The 23,571-nt window shown below is 40.0% G+C and overlaps 1 protein-coding gene across 1 annotated transcript; it reads left to right on the forward strand.

Annotated features, from left to right (window-relative positions):
* The first annotated feature begins 1,441 nt into the window (after positions 1-1,441).
* On the forward strand, positions 1,442-23,018 carry ERMP1 (endoplasmic reticulum metallopeptidase 1). Its single transcript, XM_052775660.1, has 15 exons — positions 1,442-1,795; positions 2,741-3,042; positions 6,470-6,597; positions 6,951-7,056; positions 7,952-8,098; positions 10,165-10,257; positions 11,643-11,855; positions 12,796-13,016; positions 15,631-15,805; positions 16,395-16,585; positions 17,209-17,361; positions 17,897-18,099; positions 18,842-18,957; positions 19,426-19,589; positions 20,734-23,018. The coding sequence occupies exons 1-15, from the start codon at positions 1,479-1,481 to the stop codon at positions 20,896-20,898; spliced, it is 2,694 nt and encodes an 897-aa protein (XP_052631620.1). The 5' UTR covers positions 1,442-1,478; the 3' UTR covers positions 20,899-23,018.
* The last annotated feature ends 553 nt before the right edge of the window (positions 23,019-23,571 follow it).

Genomic DNA, 23,571 nt, shown 5'->3' on the forward strand with positions numbered 1-23,571 from the left:
TGGGGGTATGTTTGTCTACTTGTGAAGAGGGAGGTAGCACAGGTAAGCAAAACAAAAGCAGGAAAGAAGAAAAAAACAGGATAAAAGAAACCTCGCAGCCTAGAACTATGTTACTGCATCTTAAATGTAGTAGCATAATCTGGAGCCGTAAATCATGAACTGTAAGCAATAATCTTGTCTGTACTGAGGGTGCAGCGAGGCAAATGAGAAAACTCACTAGGCCAGAATATGGAAATTTACTAAAGCACCTGAGGTGTCCAGAGAGCACAGTCATCACATTTTAGCACACCGCTCCTTCAGACTTTTTCATCCTCCAGGGTACTGCAACTCCTGTTAGAAAGCTTCCACATGGCAACACAGAGGCAGGGTAGAAAGCAGCAATGTTCACTGTTTATCCGCAACATTGGATATACTGAAACAGCCATTTCTCTGGATCACGTCATTACATATTTTGTTTCCAGATCACGTCGCAGAGCACAAGAGACAAGTATCTTCAGAGTCGCCAGGTACGCTGCAAAGCAGTACGATAAAGACAGGAAAAATAACCACTGAACAGCTCTGTCCCATCACTCAAAGGCGCCGTGAGAGCAGGCAGAAGCATGCTCCCCCCCCACCCCCAAGAGAAGCAAGTGGAGCACCGCAGGGGTGACAGTCCGTGTCACACCTCAGGACCCCATCCTCACAGGTGCTCTCCTTGGCATGACTTCAGTGGAAGCTGCTATTGCCCAGCACCTCCACGAGTTACTGCACTTCACCCTCGGCTACCCGAGCTCCAGTCCGGGCATGGCCACAGCTATGAAATGCCACAAATATAAGGCGGGGGGTGGGGGGGGAACCCCAGCAACCCTGAGCACGGCCGGTGCCATGACCTCCTGTCTGCGAGGCTTCACCACCCCTCGCCCCAGGTCTGGTGGTTTCTGGCGCTCTTTACTGCTCCCCCACGGACACCGCCGTCACTTCTGCACACTTTCCTTCGTGTTTTAGTGTTGGGAATAAGGGGGAAAAAAAAAAAAGAAGAAATGCCGTGAAAAGACGAATTGTTCTACATCTTTGTGAGTGAGATGACGCTGCCCGCCAAGCACGGGGCGACCCTGGGTCAAGCGCAGGGTCAGGCCGTTGCTCGCCCGGGCGCCGTGGCGGTACAGAGGGCTCCACCGCTGTCGGGCCGGTGGCCTCCACTGTCAGCCGCCGCCGCCGGCTTCCGGGCCTGGGTTTTGTGGCTGGACGCACGACCGGGCCTGCAAGGCGAAAAGCGACCGTTACAGGCCCGCAGGGAAGCGCGCAGCGCGGGCGTGACGGACCCCAGCCGCCGGGGCACGGGTGAGCAGGCGGCGACGGGGCCCTACCCTTCCCCGCTCCCCCCGCCGCCACCGGCCACGCCCCCCGCCCTCTGGCCCCGCCGAGGAGGGGGCCGGGCCCGTTTTTTTGACCCTCGCCCGTTTCCGTATCGCGCGCCTGCGCGGCGGAACTCGCGGCCCATGGAGCAGAGCGCGGCGGCGGCGGCTGTGTGGCGGCTCCGCGCGACCGGCGGCCACCGGGACCGCGACCGGGACCGCGACCGGGGCCACCCGCCGGCGCGGGATGACGGCGACGGCGACACGGCCGGGAAGAAGCGGGGCGGGCAGCGGCGGCGGCGGCGGCTGCTGCCGCCGCCGCCGCTGCCCGAGGGGCGGGGGGCGCCGCTGGTGCTGCTGTACCTGCTGGGGCTGCGGGCGCTGGTGCACGTCTCGCACCGGCAGCTGCTGAGCCAGCTGTCCGCCGCCGGGCCCCGCGAGTTCAGCGCCCCCCGCGCCAGGTACGGCGGGGGAGGGGGGGGAGGCAGGGCTGCCCCTCCTGCCGGGGCCGCGGATGCGGCGGAGAGCCCTGGGGCGCGCCCGCGCCGCGCCAGCCGGCGAGCAGAGTCCGCCCGCGGTTAGTCCCGGGGCGACGGTAGCTGCGAGTGCCGTTTGCTTGCCGCAGGGAGCCCCGGCGGGACGCTCGCCGCGGCGGCCCGGCCCGGCCTGGCCTTGCCTCCGGGCGGGCGGGGGGTCCCGGCTCGGCGGCGTCCCGTTAGAGGTGTCGGTGCAGCGGGTGGGAGTCCGGCGGGCTGGCTGAGGCTGAGCCGGTGCGGGCCTCTCCCGTCTGCTGCTGGGTTACCGTCCTTCGCGGAGCGCTGGGGTCTTCCCCTGCCCTCGGCGAGAGCTCGGAGCCCGCTCGGGCACTCGCGGAAAGTAGGTGAGAGTGTTGTGAGGGCTCCAGGTCTCGTACTGGCTGCCCCTTAGAGGTACCCTTTGGGGCTGACCGAACAGCGCGTGTTCTCGTCGTATTATAAAGGGCTTGGCGTAGGGGAAAGTTTCTTTGCAGATTCTTAGTTGATGTATATCATGCCAAGAGTGTGCTTATTCAGAGTTCGGGGAAGAGTGCGTATGCGTGTGCAGAACGTTGTTAAAGGTAAAATCTTAAGCTTCTCCATCACCCTTTTGTTTCTTTTTGCATTGATACGTTCAAGACAAGAAACTGGTAGTTTGGTTTATTATTGTGATAGGTAACATGAGGAGCCCTGAGTAAAGATCAGCACTGTATGCCCGTTACCATAATGATCTTTGGCATCTTGACTACAGTTATCTCCAGATGGCTTTAGTCTCTTCCACTTCCCGTCAGTTTTGAAATAGGACAATGTACAAAAATATTACAGCTGTAGATAAGTTGCATACTAAATGTTGAACGTGTTGATGCTGAATGTGTAATTTGTCTCTTACAGGGGGTATCTTGACAACATAACAGCAATCGGGCCCAGAACAGTTGGAAGTCCAGAAAATGAAGTTCTTGCAGTTAACTACCTCTTAGAACAAATTCAGGCAATAGAAAGAGAAAGCACAGATGCTCACAAGATATCTGTAGACATACAGAGGCCCACCGGCTCCTTCAGCATTGACTTTTTAGGAGGCTTTACTAGTTACTATGCAAACATAACCAATGTCATAGTGAAGCTGGAACCCCGAAATGGAGCTGAGCATGCAGTGTTATCCAATTGTCACTTTGATTCCGTACCAAATACCCCAGGTAGGTCCACATGTTCATTCTGTTTTTCTGTATATTACATGAGCCCCAGAGCTTGGCTCGCTGTCTTCTCGTATCAAGCAGCATTATAGCCACATGCTAGAATACTGCATGTGTCAACTCGTCTGCTTGATTTCCATGAGATTCAGTATTTAGAGTGACAGGTTGGTCCTATGAAAGTCAGGATTTCACTCTCACTTTCTGGTAGGTAGCAAATTACAGATACTATATTTAGATTTCTAGAAAGTTTGGTTATATCTGACTTCCTTGTAATTCACTGCTTATGCATATGGTTCATGTGCTGCTTCCACCTGTTGTTCAGGTCTTTCCATACTTCTGTAGTGATTTAATCCTGGCTTTCCTTTCACAGGATGCTTTGTGCCAGAGAATGTTGCCACTCCCACTAACCAGTCTGTGTTTTCCCCTCCCTTTGCTGGTATTGTACTTTATGTCAAATTTTTAGTGTTATGTCCTTAAGCGATGCCAATTTTTTTTTTTCTTTCTGCATTCAAAGCTTCTCTCTCAAAAGACTGTAGTAATCAAAGATTAAGGTACTGTTGCCTTGGTAGTGCGTACATCTCTCTTGCTGCTACTTTCACCGTCGCTGTTGAGTAGTCTCTTATTCTTGTCCCTCTGCATTTTTATAAACCTAATCATGTTAAATAATTATTGCAGCAAGGGTGTAAACAGCTTTGTAAATACATGGTTTTAACAGTGCCAGGAAGGTAGGGAACTGAAGACTGCAGGAAAACATTTGTTGCAACACTCAGCCACAGGTATGTGTGTGCCTGTTATTGCAGTTGAAGAATACCTACAGATTTCAGTCACTAACAGCGCAGCTTTTACTGAAGTTTCTTCATTTACACCCCACATGGTATTTTATTTTGGGGGGTAAACCTTCTGTTCTTTAGCACATGCAAATAGCCTTCATTATTGAGAAAACAGTCGGGTATTGGGTAGAGAAACAAAAACTTGCTGTACTCTTTGTGCCTCTTTTCTGTCAACAAATAGTATACAGAACTTCTCTTTCTCCTCAATCATATTTAGGCAAGATGAGTCTCCAAATGAAGCTTAATAACTGCATGATAATTATACATGCTCTGTGATTTAGGAACTGCAGAGATGCTAATTACTGTATTTATAGTCTAAATATGGGTCCCTAGACTTAGAGTACTTCACAAGCATAATACAGTGATTATTGAAAACTGCCTTTAAAGTGATGCCCAAGGTAAATTGTGTGTCTGTTTCTAGGGGTTGTAACACAGGTTTATGTCTACATCAATTACTTTCTTTATAGTTACTCTCACAATAAAATATTTCACCAACCTTGCACAGAGGTGCCAAAAAATTTTAGGGATTTTTATAGGATTGTACAGAAATCTGTGGAGGAGCTAGAAATCGGCCTGTATGCTTGCCTTTAATCAGAAAGCAGCCTAGCCCTTTACCACAACAGTGAGGAACTGCTCTGTGTTTTGTTGTCTTAGTGTGAAACTTGCACATAACCTAAGCAACAACCTTTTGTTTTTTATTCTTCTGTATTTCTGTAAGTTATTTGTTTACATCTTTTTTTGATTTCCAAAAATGTGTTATTTAACCAGAATCAGCAGGACTCAGTGGTTAATGAGTAATACAGTTGAAAATCAGATAATAAAACATAATCTGCTGTCGATGCTTTTGCATATGAAATGAGTAAAGCAAAACTCAGTAAACCATTAGAGCTTCAGTGTTAGAAAGCTTGAGTTCCTTGTGAAGGAAAAACATAAACAGTAAATTTCTAAAACATGTCTCTTGTTCTAATGGTACTAATTTTTATGGCCTATTTGATTCTTTTCTAATAAACTTGAAAGCAGAAACATCCTTAAAATTATCGTCGCAGACATAGCTGATAATGTGGTTTTATTAGTTTACTGTTATTTGCCATAAAATCTGTTTTAACCTCCCATCAGTTTTGCCATATATGAAGTATTTGAGGATGATAACTTTCTCTGTGAGCTTGTGTCATAGTCTATGGCTACATGGCTGCTTTACTCAGATGTAAATCTATGTTTGTTGAAACCAATAACTTGTTTTTCTTAGCTTCACAGCGAGGCAGATAAGTGATTAGTCTCGCTGAAAACTATAATCACTTGTCTGCTGAGTTCTCAACACAGCATAAGTTAGATAAAAGAACTCAGTGTGGCCAAGAGTAGACTACTGATAAATTTGGGTGGCAATATAACCAGGGCTTTAAATCAGATGTTTGGCGGGGGCTTTTTGGAAAGCTTTTGGCAGAACAAGTCATTAATTTCTGAGAAATAGATCAGAGAACAGTGTATTGGAAAGATTTTGGTTTTATTTATTTATTCTAAAGTACTTCCATACAATAAGCTAAGGCTAAAATTTAGACTGAGATTTGTATGGGGAATACGCCCTTTTCATGGAAGGGGCAGATATGTCTAAATTCTGCCAAGTTACAAGCTTTGGAAAAGCTGGGGTTTTATGTGTAAATTAAACAGTTTTAGCAGCTAACGAGTCTGTCCTAATTGTGTGCTGAGGCCTGACCACACTGTCACCATCTCAATGTACATCAGCATTATATATGCAACCCAGGCCTGAAGGAATGAGGTTAAATTTCTCTGTTTGCTTCTAAATTTTATTGATTAGAGTGGGGTAGGGACAGCTTGCACCAAAGTGAGGGAAATGGAGCAACGGGTGACCTTGGCTGAAAGATGGGTGCTTAATCAAGATAAAAAAAGTGGTGGGGCATGGGAGGAGGTGTGAGGAAGTGCAAGTAAGTCTAGAATAGTGTTGGATGAGGAACTCAAAGAGAACAGACTACTGAGCTCAGAGCAAAAGGGGTTTTCTGCAAATAAAGAAGGGTGGTAGAAAGCATCTGGTCATGAAAATACTGTATTATTATGTATACTTTCATTTTAAGAATGTTTTAAAGGTGTGAATTCTGGTGTTTCCTTTGCTTTACTTTGCAGTCTTGGCCTTGTGTTACTTTGAGGTTTTGTCCACTTACTTGAATGCATTGTAGCAGTGTAGAATGCTTTAGGGAGACTTGTGTGGGAATGTTTATTTTTTTAAATTTGAGTATGCTGTAAGTGAAACTTATGTCCTTGTTTATTTGTATTGTTCTTAGAAAAATAGATAATGATCACTTTGCTTGCTTAATAACCTAGTTAGTCTACTTTGCTTGAGCAGTAGTATTGGATCTGATATCTTGTACTTCACTTGCTCAACTTTTGAGCATTATTTTTCTGTCTGCCATTGCTTTTAACTAGTATAGACACAGGGTACAAGCAGTAGCAGAAAATGTACAAAATCTTGGCGTAATTGTACCTCAGATTAAGTGACTGAGGTAGCATAAAGCTTTTTTTCTTCTCTGGTCTTTGTTGCAGTTCTGTGTGTGTGTTGTAAGCCATACTATTCTGCTGATTATTTTAAGGTGCCAGTGATGATGCTGTTAGCTGTGCAGTGATGCTTGAAATACTCAACACACTTTCAAAATCGTCAGAGCCCCTGCAGCATGCTGTCATATTCTTATTTAATGGTGCAGAAGAAAATATTTTGCAGGTGAGAATATGCCAGAATTATAAAATATATATCAAAGCTGTGTATTAAGACTCTGGCAAAGGAAAGAGTAACTGCAGATATGGCTTGTATTTAATCTGTTGAAATATAGTTAAATGCCAGTCTTAACATTCTGAGGAAAATGTATTTGATTTCAAAGGGAAAAATATACTTAGATTAAGAATATTGTCCATATTAATTTAATTAGAAGACTTGGATTTTCTGCATCTGTTTGTGTTGTAAGTGATCTGGCTGCCTTGTCCAATCTTGAGTTATGATCATATGTGATGGAAAATAACATTTAGGCTGGTCTGGAAGATATTTGACCTATATTTTTTTTTTGTTTTCCCATCAAGGCTAGTCATGGCTTTATTACACAACATGAGTGGGCCAAGTCAATTAGAGCTTTTATTAACCTGGAGGCAGCAGGTGTAGGAGGAAAAGAACTTGTTTTTCAAACAGGTATGAGCTTGCAATGTGTCCAGTTTCTACACTAGGATAATTTGATAATAAACAATGTAGACTTGAAGGAGTATTGAAAGTGACTCATAAGCAAAAGACAGGAGAACCTCTGTGCCTCTCTCCCAGCCCTGTGCAGCAAATAAGTTGCTCTCCATCTTTATATAGTTGTAGGCTAAAGCACTGCCACGGAAGTTGCCTCGTAGGTGGGAAGCCTGTGTAGAACAGAATTACAGAAGTTGTATCTCCCTTTTACATCAAGGTAGTAAGGAGAAAAACAGATTTGGATATCTCGTATATCTTGCATACTTATACTTTCATATGCTTTATTTAATTTTCAGAGCAGCTCTCTCAAAATCTATGCAGAGAGTTGTTGGCATTAGAACTCCATCTGCTGCTCAGGAAGCAGCAAAACTTCTGCATTTTTTAGGCTACAGTTAAACTTCTGCTCCATCCTAGTTGGACTGCAGACTTCCATCTACTGCTGGAGCCGCTTAATTGTTTACTTGCACTGAATGCTTTAGTGGAGAGACTTTTCTCTAAACAACAATTTTGAGGTGTGATACATAGATGATAAACCGGAAACTCTGCTAAAGGTTGTGACTTCTTCATTAGTGCTGGGTCTTTTTTGAGAGATGGCTTGTATGCTCTGCCAATGAACACTCCAGGTATCAGTGCTTCCCCCCCACCCCCACCCGCCTGCCCAAGTGTAGCTAATTCTTTCTCTCAAGTATGAGTCATTCAGCCGACACAAATGCACTTAGTATATACCCTGTGGGGCCACAGTGTTAAAACTCTAGTAGTTCCTTTGCATTATTTATTTGTTACTGTAAAGATAGATACCTTCACTGAAGTTCAAAAAGTGGTTGTTGTGGAATTTCTGCTCATCTTTTATTAGGACCTGAGAATCCTTGGTTGGTACAAGCATACGTAGTTGCAGCCAAACATCCCTTTGCCTCTGTGGTGGCACAGGAAATATTTCAGAGTGGCATTATCCCAGCAGATACAGACTTCCGTATCTACAGGGACTTTGGCAATGTTCCAGGTATGTTATCAGAAGGTACGTCAATGTGCATTATGCAGCCATTTATCTTAAGTTTATAACAAGGAGACTGTTCTGTGGTTCACTATGTGAACGTCCTCAAATTTGGTTTGTCTTTCAGTTTGGGAGCAAATTTTCCTGCTTTTTTGCTAAGGCAAGAGCCTTTAGATTTGGTTTGTCATGTAGGTTATTAAGGATTTTTTTTGGAGACTGCTGTTTTCCAGAAAGAAAGTACATGGTAGAAAAGTTTCCTCAAAATCAGGAAAACACTGCATGAATTAACAGTATGCTGTTAAATATTCTGTTTTGAAACATCTTGGTAATGGTGCCATAACCTGCTTGCAGGAATTAAATGTCTGTACCTAATGGATAAACCAAAATCATCTTTTTTAAAGACAGAAACTTAGTAATTAATGCATTTTCTTTACTTTTTTTTTTTTGTCATAATCAAGCACAGGACAGCAGTTACTGGTTTTGCTAATCTGTTTACAGTTTGCTATCCATTCTGCAGAGAATGACCAGTGGGGGAAAAAAATGTGGTACACACAATGCAAGCACAGTTCAAAGGAATGTAGACTTCTGTAAAATCCTTGCTGTCTGGCATAGGTGGTCATTGGAGTCGCTTTCAAGAAAAGTGGTATTTCTGAATTGATTATTGGAACAAAACATGTTGGCATATTCTGAACTGTTCCAAAGTGTGCTTCTAGCCTGAAAATAAAGCAGCTGATTTTGTACAATGTGTTCTTTATTTGTTGAGAATTTTACCTGGATCATAAATGAATTCTCACTGAACTCTAGACAAATAGAAATAGAACAATTGAGTTAACTAGTTTGTTCCTCTTTGTCTACTGGTAGAATTGAGGAGTGATTTGTTAAACCTCTGCAAAACTGTGAGGATTCAGACTGCAGACAGCAGCTTTTTGCATGTGCAGCTGAGGTGGTGTGTGTTTGGGATACACCGAATGTATAACTGATCTTGCAGAAAACCTTTTTTTTTTTTTGTAAATATTTTTTGTTTGTTTTTACAAATTAGTTGGACTTTTAAATTAGGAGTTCTCAGACTGGCTAGTTGAAAAGCTGTTTACAAGTTAGACGTAAAAAGAACATACCTGGTATTTTGAGAAGGTGTTCGTATAGTTTGAAAGTGCTGCTTTTACTTACTTTACAATGTGGATCTCTATTTACTAGTAAATGTTTGGAAAGCACCTTGTGCATCTTTTCTGAAGCTGAGATGATTAAGAATTTTCATGTGTTTCTCCAGTAGAGATCAGTTTGTGTACAGATGTCATGCAAATCAGTACATTAGAAAGGACAGATATTTTAAAATGTTTTAAAGTGTCCTTTTTTAAATACATGTGTGTTGTGGTTTAAGCCCACCCAGCAACTCGTCACCACACAGCTGCTCACTCACTCCCCCCCCCCCTTCAATGGGATGGGGAAGAGAATCAAAAAAAAAAAGAAGTAAAACTCATTGATTGAGATAAGAACAATTTAACAACTAAAGTAAAATATAATAATTGTAATAGAAAGGAAATAACACACAAAAACACCCCAAGAAAAGACAAGTGATGCACAACACAATTGCTCACCACCTGTGGATTGCTGCTTAGGCATCGGTCAGCAGGTGGTGAGCAATTGCATTGTGCATCACTTATCTTGGTTTTTTTTTTGTTTTGTTTTTGGGGTTTTTTTTTGTTACATTCCTTTGCATTATTATTATTATTGTTGTTGTTAGTATTGTTAGTATTACATTTTATTTTACTTATTAAATCATTCTTAACCAACGGGTTTTATTTTTTCTTTCTGATTCTCCTCCCCATCCCACTGGGTGGAGGGGGAGTGAGCAAGTGGCTGCGTGGTGCCTAGTTGCTGGCTGGGCTTAAAGCACGACAACATGGAATCCCTGTTAGTCTTCCTTCTACAAAGCAGATTATTTTGTTCATCTTTAAGGGTAGTGAGTGGGCTACAAAGTAGAGCAATGTTTTCGGTGAAAGATATCTGAGGCTTTCACGTTTGTTTTGAGGTTTTAGGTTTACGTAATTTCAAACATGCTTTTTCTCTCTCTGTAGGAATAGATTTGGCTTTTATTGAAAATGGCTATATTTATCATACAGAATATGACACATCAGACAGAATTTTAACAGATTCCATTCAGAGAGCAGGTTGGTATTTCAAGAATTCGGTAATTTACTGAAGAGGAGCGTTGTAGCTGCTTTTTCATTTTGCTGTAAGACTACCATCGCAAGAAATTCATAATTTTAATTACACATTTAGAACATGCTGGACATGTTCTAAAGAACAAAGAATTAACTGAATGCATGTCTTTCAAATACAAAGGAAGTATTTTGTCAACTTGGGAAGATAAACTTTGTCAGCATCCCGTGATGTTCATTTGAAAGTAACTGTGGAATCTAGTTAAGGTTATAATCTAGCCATTGATACCTGATTGTTCAGTGTTCTGTGTTCGTTTCCTCTCAGTAAGTCCCCTTATTGATTCATGTTCATCATGAGAAGCTTATGGTTAAGTTCGTGGCATAGTGACTGATCTGCCAACAGAGTTTTTTTCTTGTAGAATATATCTCAGTCAAATTCCTGTGGTAGCACACAGACTGTGGGTAAACAGGATTTATTTTCTACTAACAGGTTGTGCTCATAGTAGGCTATTTGACATACTGCAGTAAAGAAAATTACAGTAAGACCTTTAGTTTTGCAGGAAAAATTAATGTAATCCTAAATGCCTGCAGGATTTTGACCATTTCCCTGATTAAGCTTATACAGAAGCCAGCTTAGATGACCAACATGAATAAGAGTTTTAAACACTTTCTTGTGCCAATGCAGTTGCAAGACAGTAACACTTCTAAATTCCTGTTGGACAGGTGATTGTACTGGTCATGGTAGTTACATACAACATCTCTTGCTAAACATATCACAGCTAAAAAAAAAAAAGACAAACTTTTTGGCCAGTAAGCACTTTTACACATCAAGCAAAAGCAAAATGAAAGTTGAGAACAATTGTTTTGATTACATGTATTTTGGCTGTACTGGGAGAAAGGAAAAGGTTGTTGATACCTGTAGGCTACAAAGGAAAATAGCCTCCTTGTCTCCTACCTTACAGTCATCTAGGGAAAGAAAGGCAGGTTATGCACAGTCACTGAAACATGGAGGGGTTACTAGTGGCAAGGAGAAGAGGAGGAAGTTTAGGAAATTACAAACTCATCTATGGGTTAGTCTTGAAGTCCGGTGCCTTAATATCAGACCTGAAGAAGGGCTTATGGACTGGAAGCTTGATTACTCCCTTCATTGCAACAGTGTTTAAATACATGAAGCTTCCCAAGTATACTTATTTTAGTGACAGCTGTATAGATTAACTCATGAAAATAGTATGCTGTGCATACCATGGAATACCTATTTCAGAATAATCAGTTGTATGTTCATGTCTTTGAGGATATTTTGATACAGTTCTATTTTTAAGAACACTTGTATTTAAAAGAATGCTGTGTACTAATTCATCAACCCTGATGTAGTTATATATCTGCTTTTTTAATAGGTGACAATATTCTAGGTGTCCTAAAATACCTAGCAACATCAGATAAGTTGGCTAAATCTTCTGAGTATCGACATGGAAATGTTGTGTTCTTTGATGTACTTGGTTTATTTGTCCTGGCTTATCCTGCTCGTGTTGGCACCATCATGAATTATATTACAGCAGCAATTGCTTTTCTTTATTTAAGCAAGAAAGTATTACAGCCCAAAACTAGAGGTAAGCCTAGTTGTTAAAAAAAAACAAAAACAACCAATCATATTACTCTTTAATAAATAGCAGTTAGTAGATGGAGAAGTATTCAGATGATTAAGGCATCTTTTTAGATAAACTTCAGAAATAAATTTTAGGTGTGCAGCATAACATAGGAGATGCTTTGTGTTTTTTAAATCAACTGCGAATAATTCTGATGAAGAAAGACTGTGATAGGCCTAGATGTCTAGCATTTATGAATCATGATTACATCTCTTATGCTTTCATGAAAAGTAAATCATTTAAAGATATGAAAATGGAAAACAAACCCCAAAACTTGCTTAGTATCTATATAAACTCATTGTTCTGGTAGCACAGGTAGGGCTTCAGAGTTCCTTGTTTAACACCTGTCCATAGGCAGGAGCAAATAAGCAAACAACAAATGGGGAAAAAGACAGCAAAGCTTAAGAAAGGGTGTAAAACAACTTAAATCTTCTAGTTAGACCTTTTCAGGTATGTGTAGGAACATACCTCTTTAAAAAAAAAAAAAAATCAAACCAAAAAAACCTGCCAACCTGCCTCCCCCACCCCACCCCACCCCAAAATCCAGTAAACTTTTTCTGGAGTAAGAAAAAGTTACAAGAAAAGCTACTCCAACTCCCCCGCCCCCCCCCGAGACGTGTCTCCACTGGTGCCCTAGAGAAATTTTTACTATCGAGAACATGGTAATCTGCAAAATACACTATTACTCTGGGAATAAATCTTGCAGCAGGGAAGACTGCAAAAAGACTTACAAAGAAATAGGCCAAGTGATTTAGACTATGCTGTTAAGAAATCTTCAGAGTGGACTCCTCATGCAGTTTTACTTTGGTCATTAAAGCAATTATACGGTGGGGTAACTACAGTCTTGGTGATAGTCTGGAGTAGAATACATGACTGTTGAATGAATCTTCTTTCTTCTTCATAGCTATTCATAACCTGAAGAAATTCTTTACTGCATTCGGCGTAACACTGTTAAGTTGGGTCTGCACACTGGTGACAGTCCTTATAGTGGCAGCGTTCATCTCCGTCATTGGACAATCTCTTTCTTGGTACACCCATTTCTATGTTTCTGTGTTTCTGTATGGCACTGCAGCTGCAGCTAATCTTGTTCTTGTGCATACACTAGCCAAGAAGTTCTTCCTCAAGGTAAGCTTGACTTCATTGCTAATGTTGAAGGGTAATGTAGTGTTTAGTCTGTGGAAGACTTAATTTTTGAGTTGATTAAAAAGATGCGAAAAGTTTTCTGTATTGGACAGAAGTATTTAAAATGTTGCTGTAAAAATTGCTACATATAAGCATGGGGATGACTCTACTAAATGAGAGAGTTAAGAGCTTTGTGATTTAAGGCTTTATCCTTGCTAATGACCTTCAGGAGCTGCTTCAGAAAAAAGGGCAAAAACCTAGTAGAATACAGTATAGGGTACTGTTTCTTTCTCTATCTGCACCTTGCCTTCCTGCCATCACTTCAGCGATAAGAGCGCAGAGCAACAGCTGGAGAATGTAGGTTTTTTGATACTTTTCAATGTTCTTGATAATTACAGAATCTACATATATACTGGAACGTTCTTTGAATCTTACCAGATTGTTGCCTCTGAATGTACTTGCATGACAGGTTCCCTAAATTTAATAATTTATTTTGGTACAGTACCTCCTTATGTATCTTTTAGTATTTTTATTCTTTATTTAATCTGATTTATCATTTACATTTTGTTGTGAAACTTGGAATTCCAGTTCTCTCTGTTTTATTCTGTTCTTTTATTATGCATGTTTTGGTGATGTCATTCGTTTTTCTAACATTCTAAGCAAATAATACGATTTTTTTTTTCAGATGGTTCATTTGAGAGCTTTTTTCTTACATCTATCAGAATTTCTAGTTCTGTCGTGCCCTCTTCCAATACAGTAATCTGTGCTGTACAGAGCTTTCTAAATGAAGCTGTTGTAAAAATTTTGAGTAGTCATCCATCCCTCTATGATTATTCTGATTGTTAGTTGTTTTGACCACAGCTGGAGATGGAACAGAGTTCTTGATAGTCCATGCTCTTTTCTGCAACAGGTAAAGGTCATTTAGGCCCCTGCAAGGCTCGGTGAGGATTCGGTGGTGTTACCTTTCCATTGCTGTCGTTCGTCATGATTACCGTCTATCTACCTTTTTTGCTTAGAATTCTTTTTTATGGACTAACCAACGTGATTCTACTTGCGTAGTAATGGCATAATTGTAGCTCACAACAATCCCATATGTTTAGATGATAGTTTAATGATTTTGTATTGAAAACAAATCGGGCTGTGAGGTGGTGCCTTGAGGTATCTGACAGATGATGCTCTTCCAGGGCAGAAGCTGACTGCTTGAGCCTGTTAGGTTTAGGTTTTAGGCGCAGTAATATTCAGTTGTTCAGCTTGCTGTTACTTATCTTCTCTGCCATTTGTACAAGCTTTGGGCAAGAGAATTTAGGAAACGTAAGCTGTCAGCCAAATCCAGCTTCATCCTTGGATGTGAAGAAGTTTTAAGAATTTACTGAAATTTGATTGTATGGAAAGTTTGGGCGGATCCATCATGTCTTTACCTGGAAGTGGTTTTTTTAATTGTTTTGGGGAGGGGAACGTTAACTGGTATATGTATGTGGTGGTGTCCTTTTGTGGAAAAGATGAGCCAATTATAAAAGAGATGCGATGTTCCCATTTTCTAGTCTTTTGGAAGAGCTGATGGGAGACCATACTTTGATAACGGTTCAGCTGTTCCAGGCTCTGGATTTACTGCTTGCTTGCTGATTGTCTGATCAGGTCAACCAAGTTGATGTCATGAGTCTCTTAATTTTCTTGCACGCTGTAGTTTGCAATACACCATACAGTTTATGCTGCCTCTGTAACTTACATTGTACTTAGAGTTGCATAAAAATTTTGGAAGCTAATCTCTTACTTGGCTATCACAGGCAATGCCTTGGTGTTTTCTGTTAGTGGCTCAAGAACTTTTGAATTAATAAGCTTTTCGTTTTGAAGTAGGTTTGGCAACTCATATGTTTCTTCCCCCCACCCTTTTTTTTTCTTTTTTTTTTTTTTCTGCTCAGCCTGAAACTGAACTAGGTGCTTTTTGATAGCCATTGTTCATGCAAGCAGTTCTTCTTGCTGCTAGCAGGTTTCACAGTTAAGAATCTTGCACTACAAACACTGTAGCATTGCCCATGTAACCAAAAAAAGCCCACAAAACCAAATTACATTTTTGATGGTTAAACTTCCTTCCTTTTTGGAAAGGTATCTGGTATTACCTGACCCATGACAGTGACAGCTGTGGACTAGTAACTGTGCTTGTATAAGAAGTGTATCAACAGGTGTGTTCAAAAACAGGCTTAGAATCGCAGGAGATACAGATAATTTTTTCACACATAAGTACTACATAACTTTTTTATATGCTTCACAAATACCAATGCTTTTTATAAAAAGGCCTTATTTGCCTGTGTACCTGAAACATTAGCCTTCCATCTTCTTGGTGTTGTAATTCGTACATTCCCTTCCTCCCTTCACCCCAGCCCATGTAATCTCTTTTTGAAGCTATGTCAGAGCAGATCTAAAAAATGAAAAAAAAAAAAAAAGTATACTGTCATGGATAACTCTAAATGGTAAGAAAATGGCGAGGTGATGCTTGTCAAAATTGTTTTGTCCAAGGAAAACAATTATATACAAGAAATGAGGATTTTTCTGTGTGTTCTCAGAGATGTGATACATGGAATATGCTCAGTAATGAGTGTATTTGCTTTTTTTGTTACAGAATATGAATGAGCAGTACCTGGGAGATATTTTTTTTGATGCCTCATTGATGATTTGGTCTATAGCACTGGCTGTGGTTACTCAGATGGGCCTTTGTTCAGCATTCATTTGTATGTTATGGGTAGCATTTCCTTTACTTGCTAAGCTGATGATCCATAAAGAATTCAGCCAAAAAGGTATGAATTTTGGGGGGGGAGGTTGTATTCCGAAACCTCTGCCCCTACTATTGGATATTGAATGTTTTCCTCCTAACTCTGTTGTTTAAGCAAAAGAAATCCCAAACTTTGAATCTGAGTAGTCAAAGTAACCATGTGACATTTTTGTAACAAGGAAAAGTGTTCATGAACTAAGGACAGTTTGAAAGTAAAGAGAAGCTCTTTTAAAAAAAAAAAACAAACAAACTGAAAAGCTGACTGTCTCAAGCTAAAAAGAACAATACTATGTAGGGTTATTAAGTGATCAGATACTTTGGTGGACAGTAAAGGTTGTTAAAAAATACTGTAATATTTGAACAGTGTTTGGAACAGACACCTGTTTAAATTTTTTTTGTAATACAAGAATTGTTTTTGGGTTGTTTTTGGAAGAGTTACATTGGCATTGGCCATGCAAAATGAGATCCCCTTTCCATATCCATGTAAGGGATAAGGACCAGTATTGTGTATGGGGCCTTGCAGCAGTATATGGATATATTAGTAAAGCTGTGTGTTTATGTCCTTTTAAGCTTTTACGATTTTTTTGTCTTTTGGTTTTTTGTGTCCCTTATAGGTGCCACAATGAAGTTTGTCATGATGTACATGCTCGGAATGTTTGTTCCGTATCTGTATATGATGTATCTTAGTTGGACTGTATTTGAAATGTTTACACCTATCATGGGACGAAGTGGTTCAGAAATTCTACCAGATGTGGTGTTGGCAGGATTTATTGTGGTCATCACTATGATTCTGTCATCCTATTTTGTAAGTAGAATTTGTAAATGTTTAAAACTTTTAAACTTTCTCTAGAGTTTAGAATCAATGTTTTTCTAAATTAATACTTGAAGTTAATGATAATTTGACAATATCTTAAGTGTTAAGGGAAACTTCTAGGAAACATGTCAAAGATTCCATGTTTTGTGTTAGTCAAAGAAAAGTCATTGAAACGGGTTACAAAAATATATCTGCTCTATGATGATGCAGTAAAGATTGGTGTAACATATGCAATTTAATGCTGGAGTTTGAACAGATATTCGTTTCAGGTGAAGTATAGTATGTAGCTGAACAATGCATATACTACACTTAAAAAAAGAAAATTTCTTGGAGGTTTTTTTTTTGTCTGCTGCCCTTGCCACAAAGGTTCTAAGTTTTTGTTGGCAGATGTTTTAAAAAACAGGAAATCTTTGAAAGCTCCAGGAAGTACTCACTTTATTCATTTTGGTTATAAATACTGAGATTACTAAGAAGTGTCTTGTGTCAGGTAGTACTTGCAATGGTATATTTTTAATGTACTTTCAGTTCCATAACTGGATTTTAGAGTTATACTAGTAGCGTCATATTTCTTAAATCTTGCAGTTTTATAACTGGGCTGTCTTTTTATTCTCTAGATTAACTTCATTTACCTTGTCAAAAGTACAAAAACGACGCTAATAACTTTAACTGCTGTGTTTGTAGTCACTCTGATTCTCGTTTGTAGTGGAATCTTCTTTCCTTACAGTTCTGATGCAGCTAATCCAAAGCCTAAGCGAGTCTTTCTCCAGGTAAGAAAAGCCTTGCATATCATACTGCCTCTATTGGTTGCAAGAGTGTTTGTTTTTTTTCAAAGCTTAACCCCCCACCCCACCTGCCCCCAAAAGAATAACCTTCCCTTTCTTGCTCGATTTGAAAGCTCTAACGATTATTCCTGGATTTGAAAGAATTGCTAATGTTTCCCATGGTCAATCTCTGTGTTCAGTTTATCTGTCAGAGGAGCAGGCTTTTTTTAGGGGGTTTGAAGCGGGAGAGTTGAGTAAGCAATGATAATTTTAAAAGGGAATGTGATGGGAGATGAGCAAATACTTATAGGCACAGTCATCTTTTGAACATAGGTATTTTTATGGTATGTTTCTTTTATCTGAGTAATTCTCTCTATATATTCATAAATACTCAGAGATGTGTTCAGTGCATACTGAAAATTGAGTAGACCTTAAGGATTGACGTGGAGATATTTCAGAATCACTTCTGACTCTTCTGAACTGCGCAGGCTCCATCATCTTTCTCTGTGTCTTTCCACCCCCCCCCCCCCGCCCCTTCTAGCACACGAGTAGAAGATTTCATGATGTAGATGGAAACGTGGTTAAAAGTGACTCTGGTATATGGATTAATGGATTTGATTATAATGGGATATCTCACATAACTCCCCACGTACCTGAAATCAACGACACCATTAGAACTGCATGCGAGGAGCACGCTCCTTTCTGTGGCCTTCCTTGGATTCTGCCAGTGCATTTCATGTTCCGGTTGGTGTGAACACAGCTTCACTTGAGCACTTACTGCCAAAGTACATTGGTCATTTATGCAGTCTTGCTTATGTAAGGGAAGAAAAAGTAAGGCTATTCTTGGTCTAAAAGTAAATAATCCTTCCACTTCAGAAGACACTTAAACTTCTGTCTAGGTGCAGTGTCTTCTGCCAGAATCTCTGCAAGAGATTGCTGGGTCTGCTGCAGGAGCTGTAGAAGTTGATGTGTGGAAAATCAATGTCAGCACCAGTGGAAAAAAAGGTGAAGGGGGCAGCCTTCCAAAGGGCAATTCAGAGTAGGAGTATGTATGTCTCTTCCCTTCTTCCCTGCCTTACCCCAGCTGACAGCAGCGGAAGTCTAAAGTAGCTGGTCTCCATGGAAGAAAACAAGCTGCTGTGACTATTTCTCATACCCCAAGAATCTTCTGAGCAAAAGTGTAGCAATTTGAAGAGGCAAATATTCTTACTTACTTTACTGTTTTGTAAATTAAGGCAGATGAAGGTAATGAACATACAGGTGACTATTTTTCTATTAATATGCACTTCAAATATTTGTCTGGCCATAAAATGCTAATTTTACCTGCCTTCTGCTGGGGTCAGTAACTTTTGAATATTTCATTTAGTAAGCACACAGTCAGCTATGCTGTACAAAAACTTCTCAGCTTCTCTTATTTAGTACCTCTGAGTGTTGCATTGAGAATATGTTAAAACATTTGGGGTTTTGGTTTTGTTTGTTTTAACAGGAAAAACTGGTATCTTCCTGCTCCAGAAATTTTTCCAAGAAGCCCCATTCACTTTAAAGTTCTGTCCAAGGAGCTGATGCCTTGGAACTCTGTGAGGTTAAGCTTTGAAGTATCTGGTGAGTGACTGAAGCTTCTGGTTTGTGATTTGTGTTTATTTTTATGCCGATAACAAATCAGGTTTTGACTCGAGTACTGCAGGTTCTAATGCCATTCCCAAGATAGTGAGCTTTGTGAGATTAGCATGAATTAATTCAGTTTCATAACACGCTAGAAGCTGTGGGTGTTGTGTTGCAGTTGTTATTTGGGGTACTGATAACCTTGTCTATTTTGAGTAAGCCTTGATCTTTTTATACCAAGTCCTTTCTTAAAGTCGATTTTATAGCTCTGTCCCTCTCCTACATCATCATCTCATTTATCTCACCACTTAGAAATAATTGAAGCTTCTTCTGTACACAAGACAATTGCATCATGTTGTGAAAGACAGGAATAGTAATACATAGATAACATGCTACTATACAGGAAAATAGATGGTTCTTCTACCTCCACCTGTTGATACATCTAGATATATATCCCTGTCTCTGCAGGTCCAAGTCATATGTCTCTCTATGTTCGGCCACATGAAGGGTCGGCTCTGTCCACCTGGTCTCTCGGGGATGGTATACCAGTTGCTAGCTTAGGAGGAGACTATTTTGTGTTTTACTCCCATGGGCTGCAGGCTACACCGTGGCACTTCTGGGTAGAACTGACAGTGAGTATGCTGCTGCTGGAAACGCAGCAATCCCTTGGTCTGCCCTGTTGTCACCATTTCTGCATTCTTATGTGAAAAATGTTATAATAACTTTCTTTAGCTTTGCTTTATTTGATAGATCCTAATTCTAGCTTCCCTCTTTTAATTTCTCCCTCAGCTTTATGTATCCGCTCACATATATTTTTGATGCTTAGTCCACTAACTTGCCATACAGCCAAAGGGAGAATATTTTCTGTGTCTCCATGGTCTTAGGTTGTAAGTTTGGATTTTTCTGATCTTATAGTTCTTGAAGTTTTATCTTTATTACTGTTATTTCAGAGTTCTTTTTCCTATTGTGAGTAGTTTCCTTTTGATGTATTTTGTTTGGTTGGTTGGTTTGGGGAAATCAGAGGGAGTGCTTGGTGGGAAACCTACCTGTCTTGAAGCTGAAGAGAGTTGTAAAAGCTTTGTTTTCTAAATTTTCTTGTACGTTATTTTCAGTTGGAAGCAAGGCTTCCAGCATTGCTGTTCCAGTGGGATTTATGACCTCCCTACTCTGTTAACTTGCCAGTGAAGAACTTTTTGCAGATCTATATGTTTTTATTACAGGTTTAACAGTGTCTTATTCTTTGAGTAAGTATTACAAAAACCTCTGAATGTTCAGGAAGTCCCTTGTTTCTTCCTGGATCAGGCAGTCTAAACACTTAACCAAATAATCCTCTGAGGGTATTTGATAAAGGCAGACAGGAATCTGCAGTGTGACAAGCTTTGCAAGATTGATAGTGGCAAAGCTAGGCAGAAAAGCCTTTTCATCCTAAGGATCACAATAGAAGGATCAGTATAAATACTGTGTTGGAGTCCATGTCTTGATTTGTCAGCAAAACGAACAGATACAAACTTTGAAGTTGGAGCATGTGCAAGCTATGTAATGTCAGAGGCACTGTGACCTGAATACCTAGTTGCAAGTTCAATTCATACTGAACTCATCAGGTAATCAGACTGGTATGTTTGAAGACAGGAAGTGTTTTAACATATAGGACAAAAAGCTGCAGGATGAAGTTTGTTGCATAGATATCAAGTCTGTAGAAAAGTATATCTGGATTGATCTTATGTTTAAAAGCCATAAACAGTCATAAAGACTGTGTTGCCCTTTTCTCACTTTCAGGCCCCAGAAAAGCATTCTGATGGAATAGTCTCCCTCGCCATAGCAGCACATTACTTTTTTGGGGAAGATCAAAAGTCACCTCAACTCTATGCGTTACTGGAGAGGTTTCCAAACTGGACGTTTTCTTCTGGTTGGTCCTGCACTTACGACCTTTTTGTCTTTTAACGTTGACAGTAATGCAGCGCTGATAGGGTAATCTCTCTAATGCAGAATGCTGTTATAGCAAACGCTTTCTAACAAGATGCCAGAGACTTTCACAAGAATTTAAAGTACTTTGGCGACAAATGGTGTTTCTTTGGCAGTTTGACTATTTAAAGACTACTGCTGTCTTGGGGATATGACTTCGTGTCAACGTGAATGCAGTTCACCTTGGTTCTTCCACTGAAATGGCAGTTTGACTAGTGGGTTTCTTAAAACGAAAACTGCATTTGCGAGGTAATGTTAGCATATTACGGCAATTGTAATGAAAGGGCCTCGTGAACTTATTTTGATATTATGTAAAATACAACCGTACTTCACGCACATGTGGGGACTATCTCCTACCAATCCTATCCGTCCTATTAAAGTAAGACCTTCAGCTAAAGGATGCTTGTTCATGTGGTGGGGGGGCAGAGGTGGCAAAGTCCTAAACATTACTTTTGTCACTGGATGAAGTCACTGAAGCTATGATGCTTGTGTAGGTTGCATTCCCAGTCCTTGGCAAATGTACAATGCAGAAAAATCGGTATTATGATGGAATGTGGTAACTATCTAGATTATCTTCTCCAAATAATATGTTTCTGTTAAAAACTTAGTTCCTACCCTTTTGCCTGTCTCCTCAGTGTTACAACTTGAGTGGGTAAGTTTGACCTAACCATCATATTGTGTTTTTTTCCTGTTGGGATCTTTCAGTATCAGCATGTAAGCATGGGACTTGCTCTCTTGTATGTAAGAGTGCTAAGTCCCTGCTCCTTTATGTGGATGTCTTGTAATTAACCTACTTTATATTTCAAGTTATCTTCTAATTTATTAGAATTGGCTAATTTTTGGTATCTCCTCTGGAGAGACTTTTGGTAATGTGACAGTATTGCACTTTGCTAATACATTTAACTGTTTCTTAAAGTACAGTTTGCTTTCCATAAGGAAAAATACCAGGAAGAGTCATCTTTAAAAAGATCTCTGATATTTCTGGATTGCTCTTATTTCCACAGGATGGGTTTTGTAAATGAGAGTGCTTTAAAATATCTTCCAGTTTTAATTGACAAGCTTTGAGTTCAGAAGCCACTGACCTCTTTGGTTTTTTTTATACTCCCAGGTTTTTTTAAGTGCAGTGTAATACTTAATGTTAGCTTCTGAAATTCAAAGAACTCTGTGTACCTGGAGAAAATTCATACTTTTTTCCAAACTATGTATAAAACATTGTGACATGAATACTATGCTACAAATTGTACAGATCAGTATTTTGTTCATCTCATGAGTATTGCCAAAATTGCATGCAAAGCAGATTTTGTGCATGCATCATCATTTTGAGTAAAAACATGCTAGTACTGGGAAGTTTGCAGGGCATGTGAAAGAAAATTTTGTGACTCTGTGTGAGCTGTGATGAACAGCAGCTCCCCGATCGGGTATTTTTCCTTCAAATTGTTCTGTAATTGTGGATGATAGTGGCAAGAACCAGTTTCATTTGTTGCAAGGTACATTTGTGAAGACTGTCAACAGGCTCATGGACTAGAGTAAGAGGTTTAATTACTGTAATCATAATGAACTGTCCATCAGTATCTTAAAACCAGTGGGTCTTTCTACATTAACATGTGCATTAATCATCACTCGCTTGATTGTATCTGATTTGAAACTACAATCCCTGTATTACACATTTATTATTTTTTAAAAAGTGCTATTAATGATTTGAAAAATGGAGGTTTAGTTCATAACTCTTGTGTCTTGAATCTCAGCAAATGTTTTGTACTGTACTCTAGCTGATGTACAGCTAGTTAACTAAAGCTGTGCTGATATTTACTGTCTTCCTCAGTTTTGATTTTTATTTTGTTTTGCCTCTGATTTAAAGCTTTGAAAAAGTGCTATGTGAAGAATTTGTAGTGGGAGCCAAAAATATAAAAATGCCTGTTAGAAATGTCTGAAATTTCAGTGAAGCAATAACTTTTGCTAACTCAGGATTTAACCTTTATTAAATAATTTAATTGAGAGGGATGTCTGGTTTGTTATAAATTTCTGTCTCTGTAAATAAAAGCGAAAATCAGTGAAACTTGATTTTCAGCATGATTAAAGGCATATTTGAGTTGTTTTTATTCATTGCACTATGTTTTATTTAAGCTTGGGGTAGAAATACTTTTAAGTGATGCTGGAGTTAGACAGCTAGCATTAGAGCTACGTGGAAGATAATGCATGACCGAAGACTGTAAAAATTGTTAAAATGAGGGCCCTGGCTGGTTGCCTGGAGAGGAAGGTTCTTCCTGAAACAAGATGTGGTATGGAAGTCACTGGTAGCAAACCTAAGTACTCTTTGCAAAACTGACAGCTGAGAGCAAATTTATTGTTGATCACAGGTAGAAAAACAGGATGGAAAATTTTGCTGTTTCAGTGTCTGTCTACTTCCCCATTCAGTACAAGCAGATTAGTCTTTTACTGTGGTTTATTAATTCTCATAAAAATTGTGTGTCTTACTCTGTGAAATATATGATAAGCAAGCAGCTGGTAATTTTAAGGATAGAAGGGCATGGGAGTAGAAAAAGTCTTTATTCTTAGTGGGGGCAGTAAGCAGCCAGCTGATTGGAATTACCCTATGTTCATCTGAAACAATTTACATGCACAGGCTTTTCTAAATTGCTTTACTCTTTCTTA

This window comes from Harpia harpyja, chromosome Z, assembly GCF_026419915.1.
Source record: "Harpia harpyja isolate bHarHar1 chromosome Z, bHarHar1 primary haplotype, whole genome shotgun sequence".
Classification (NCBI taxonomy): domain Eukaryota; kingdom Metazoa; phylum Chordata; class Aves; order Accipitriformes; family Accipitridae; genus Harpia; species Harpia harpyja.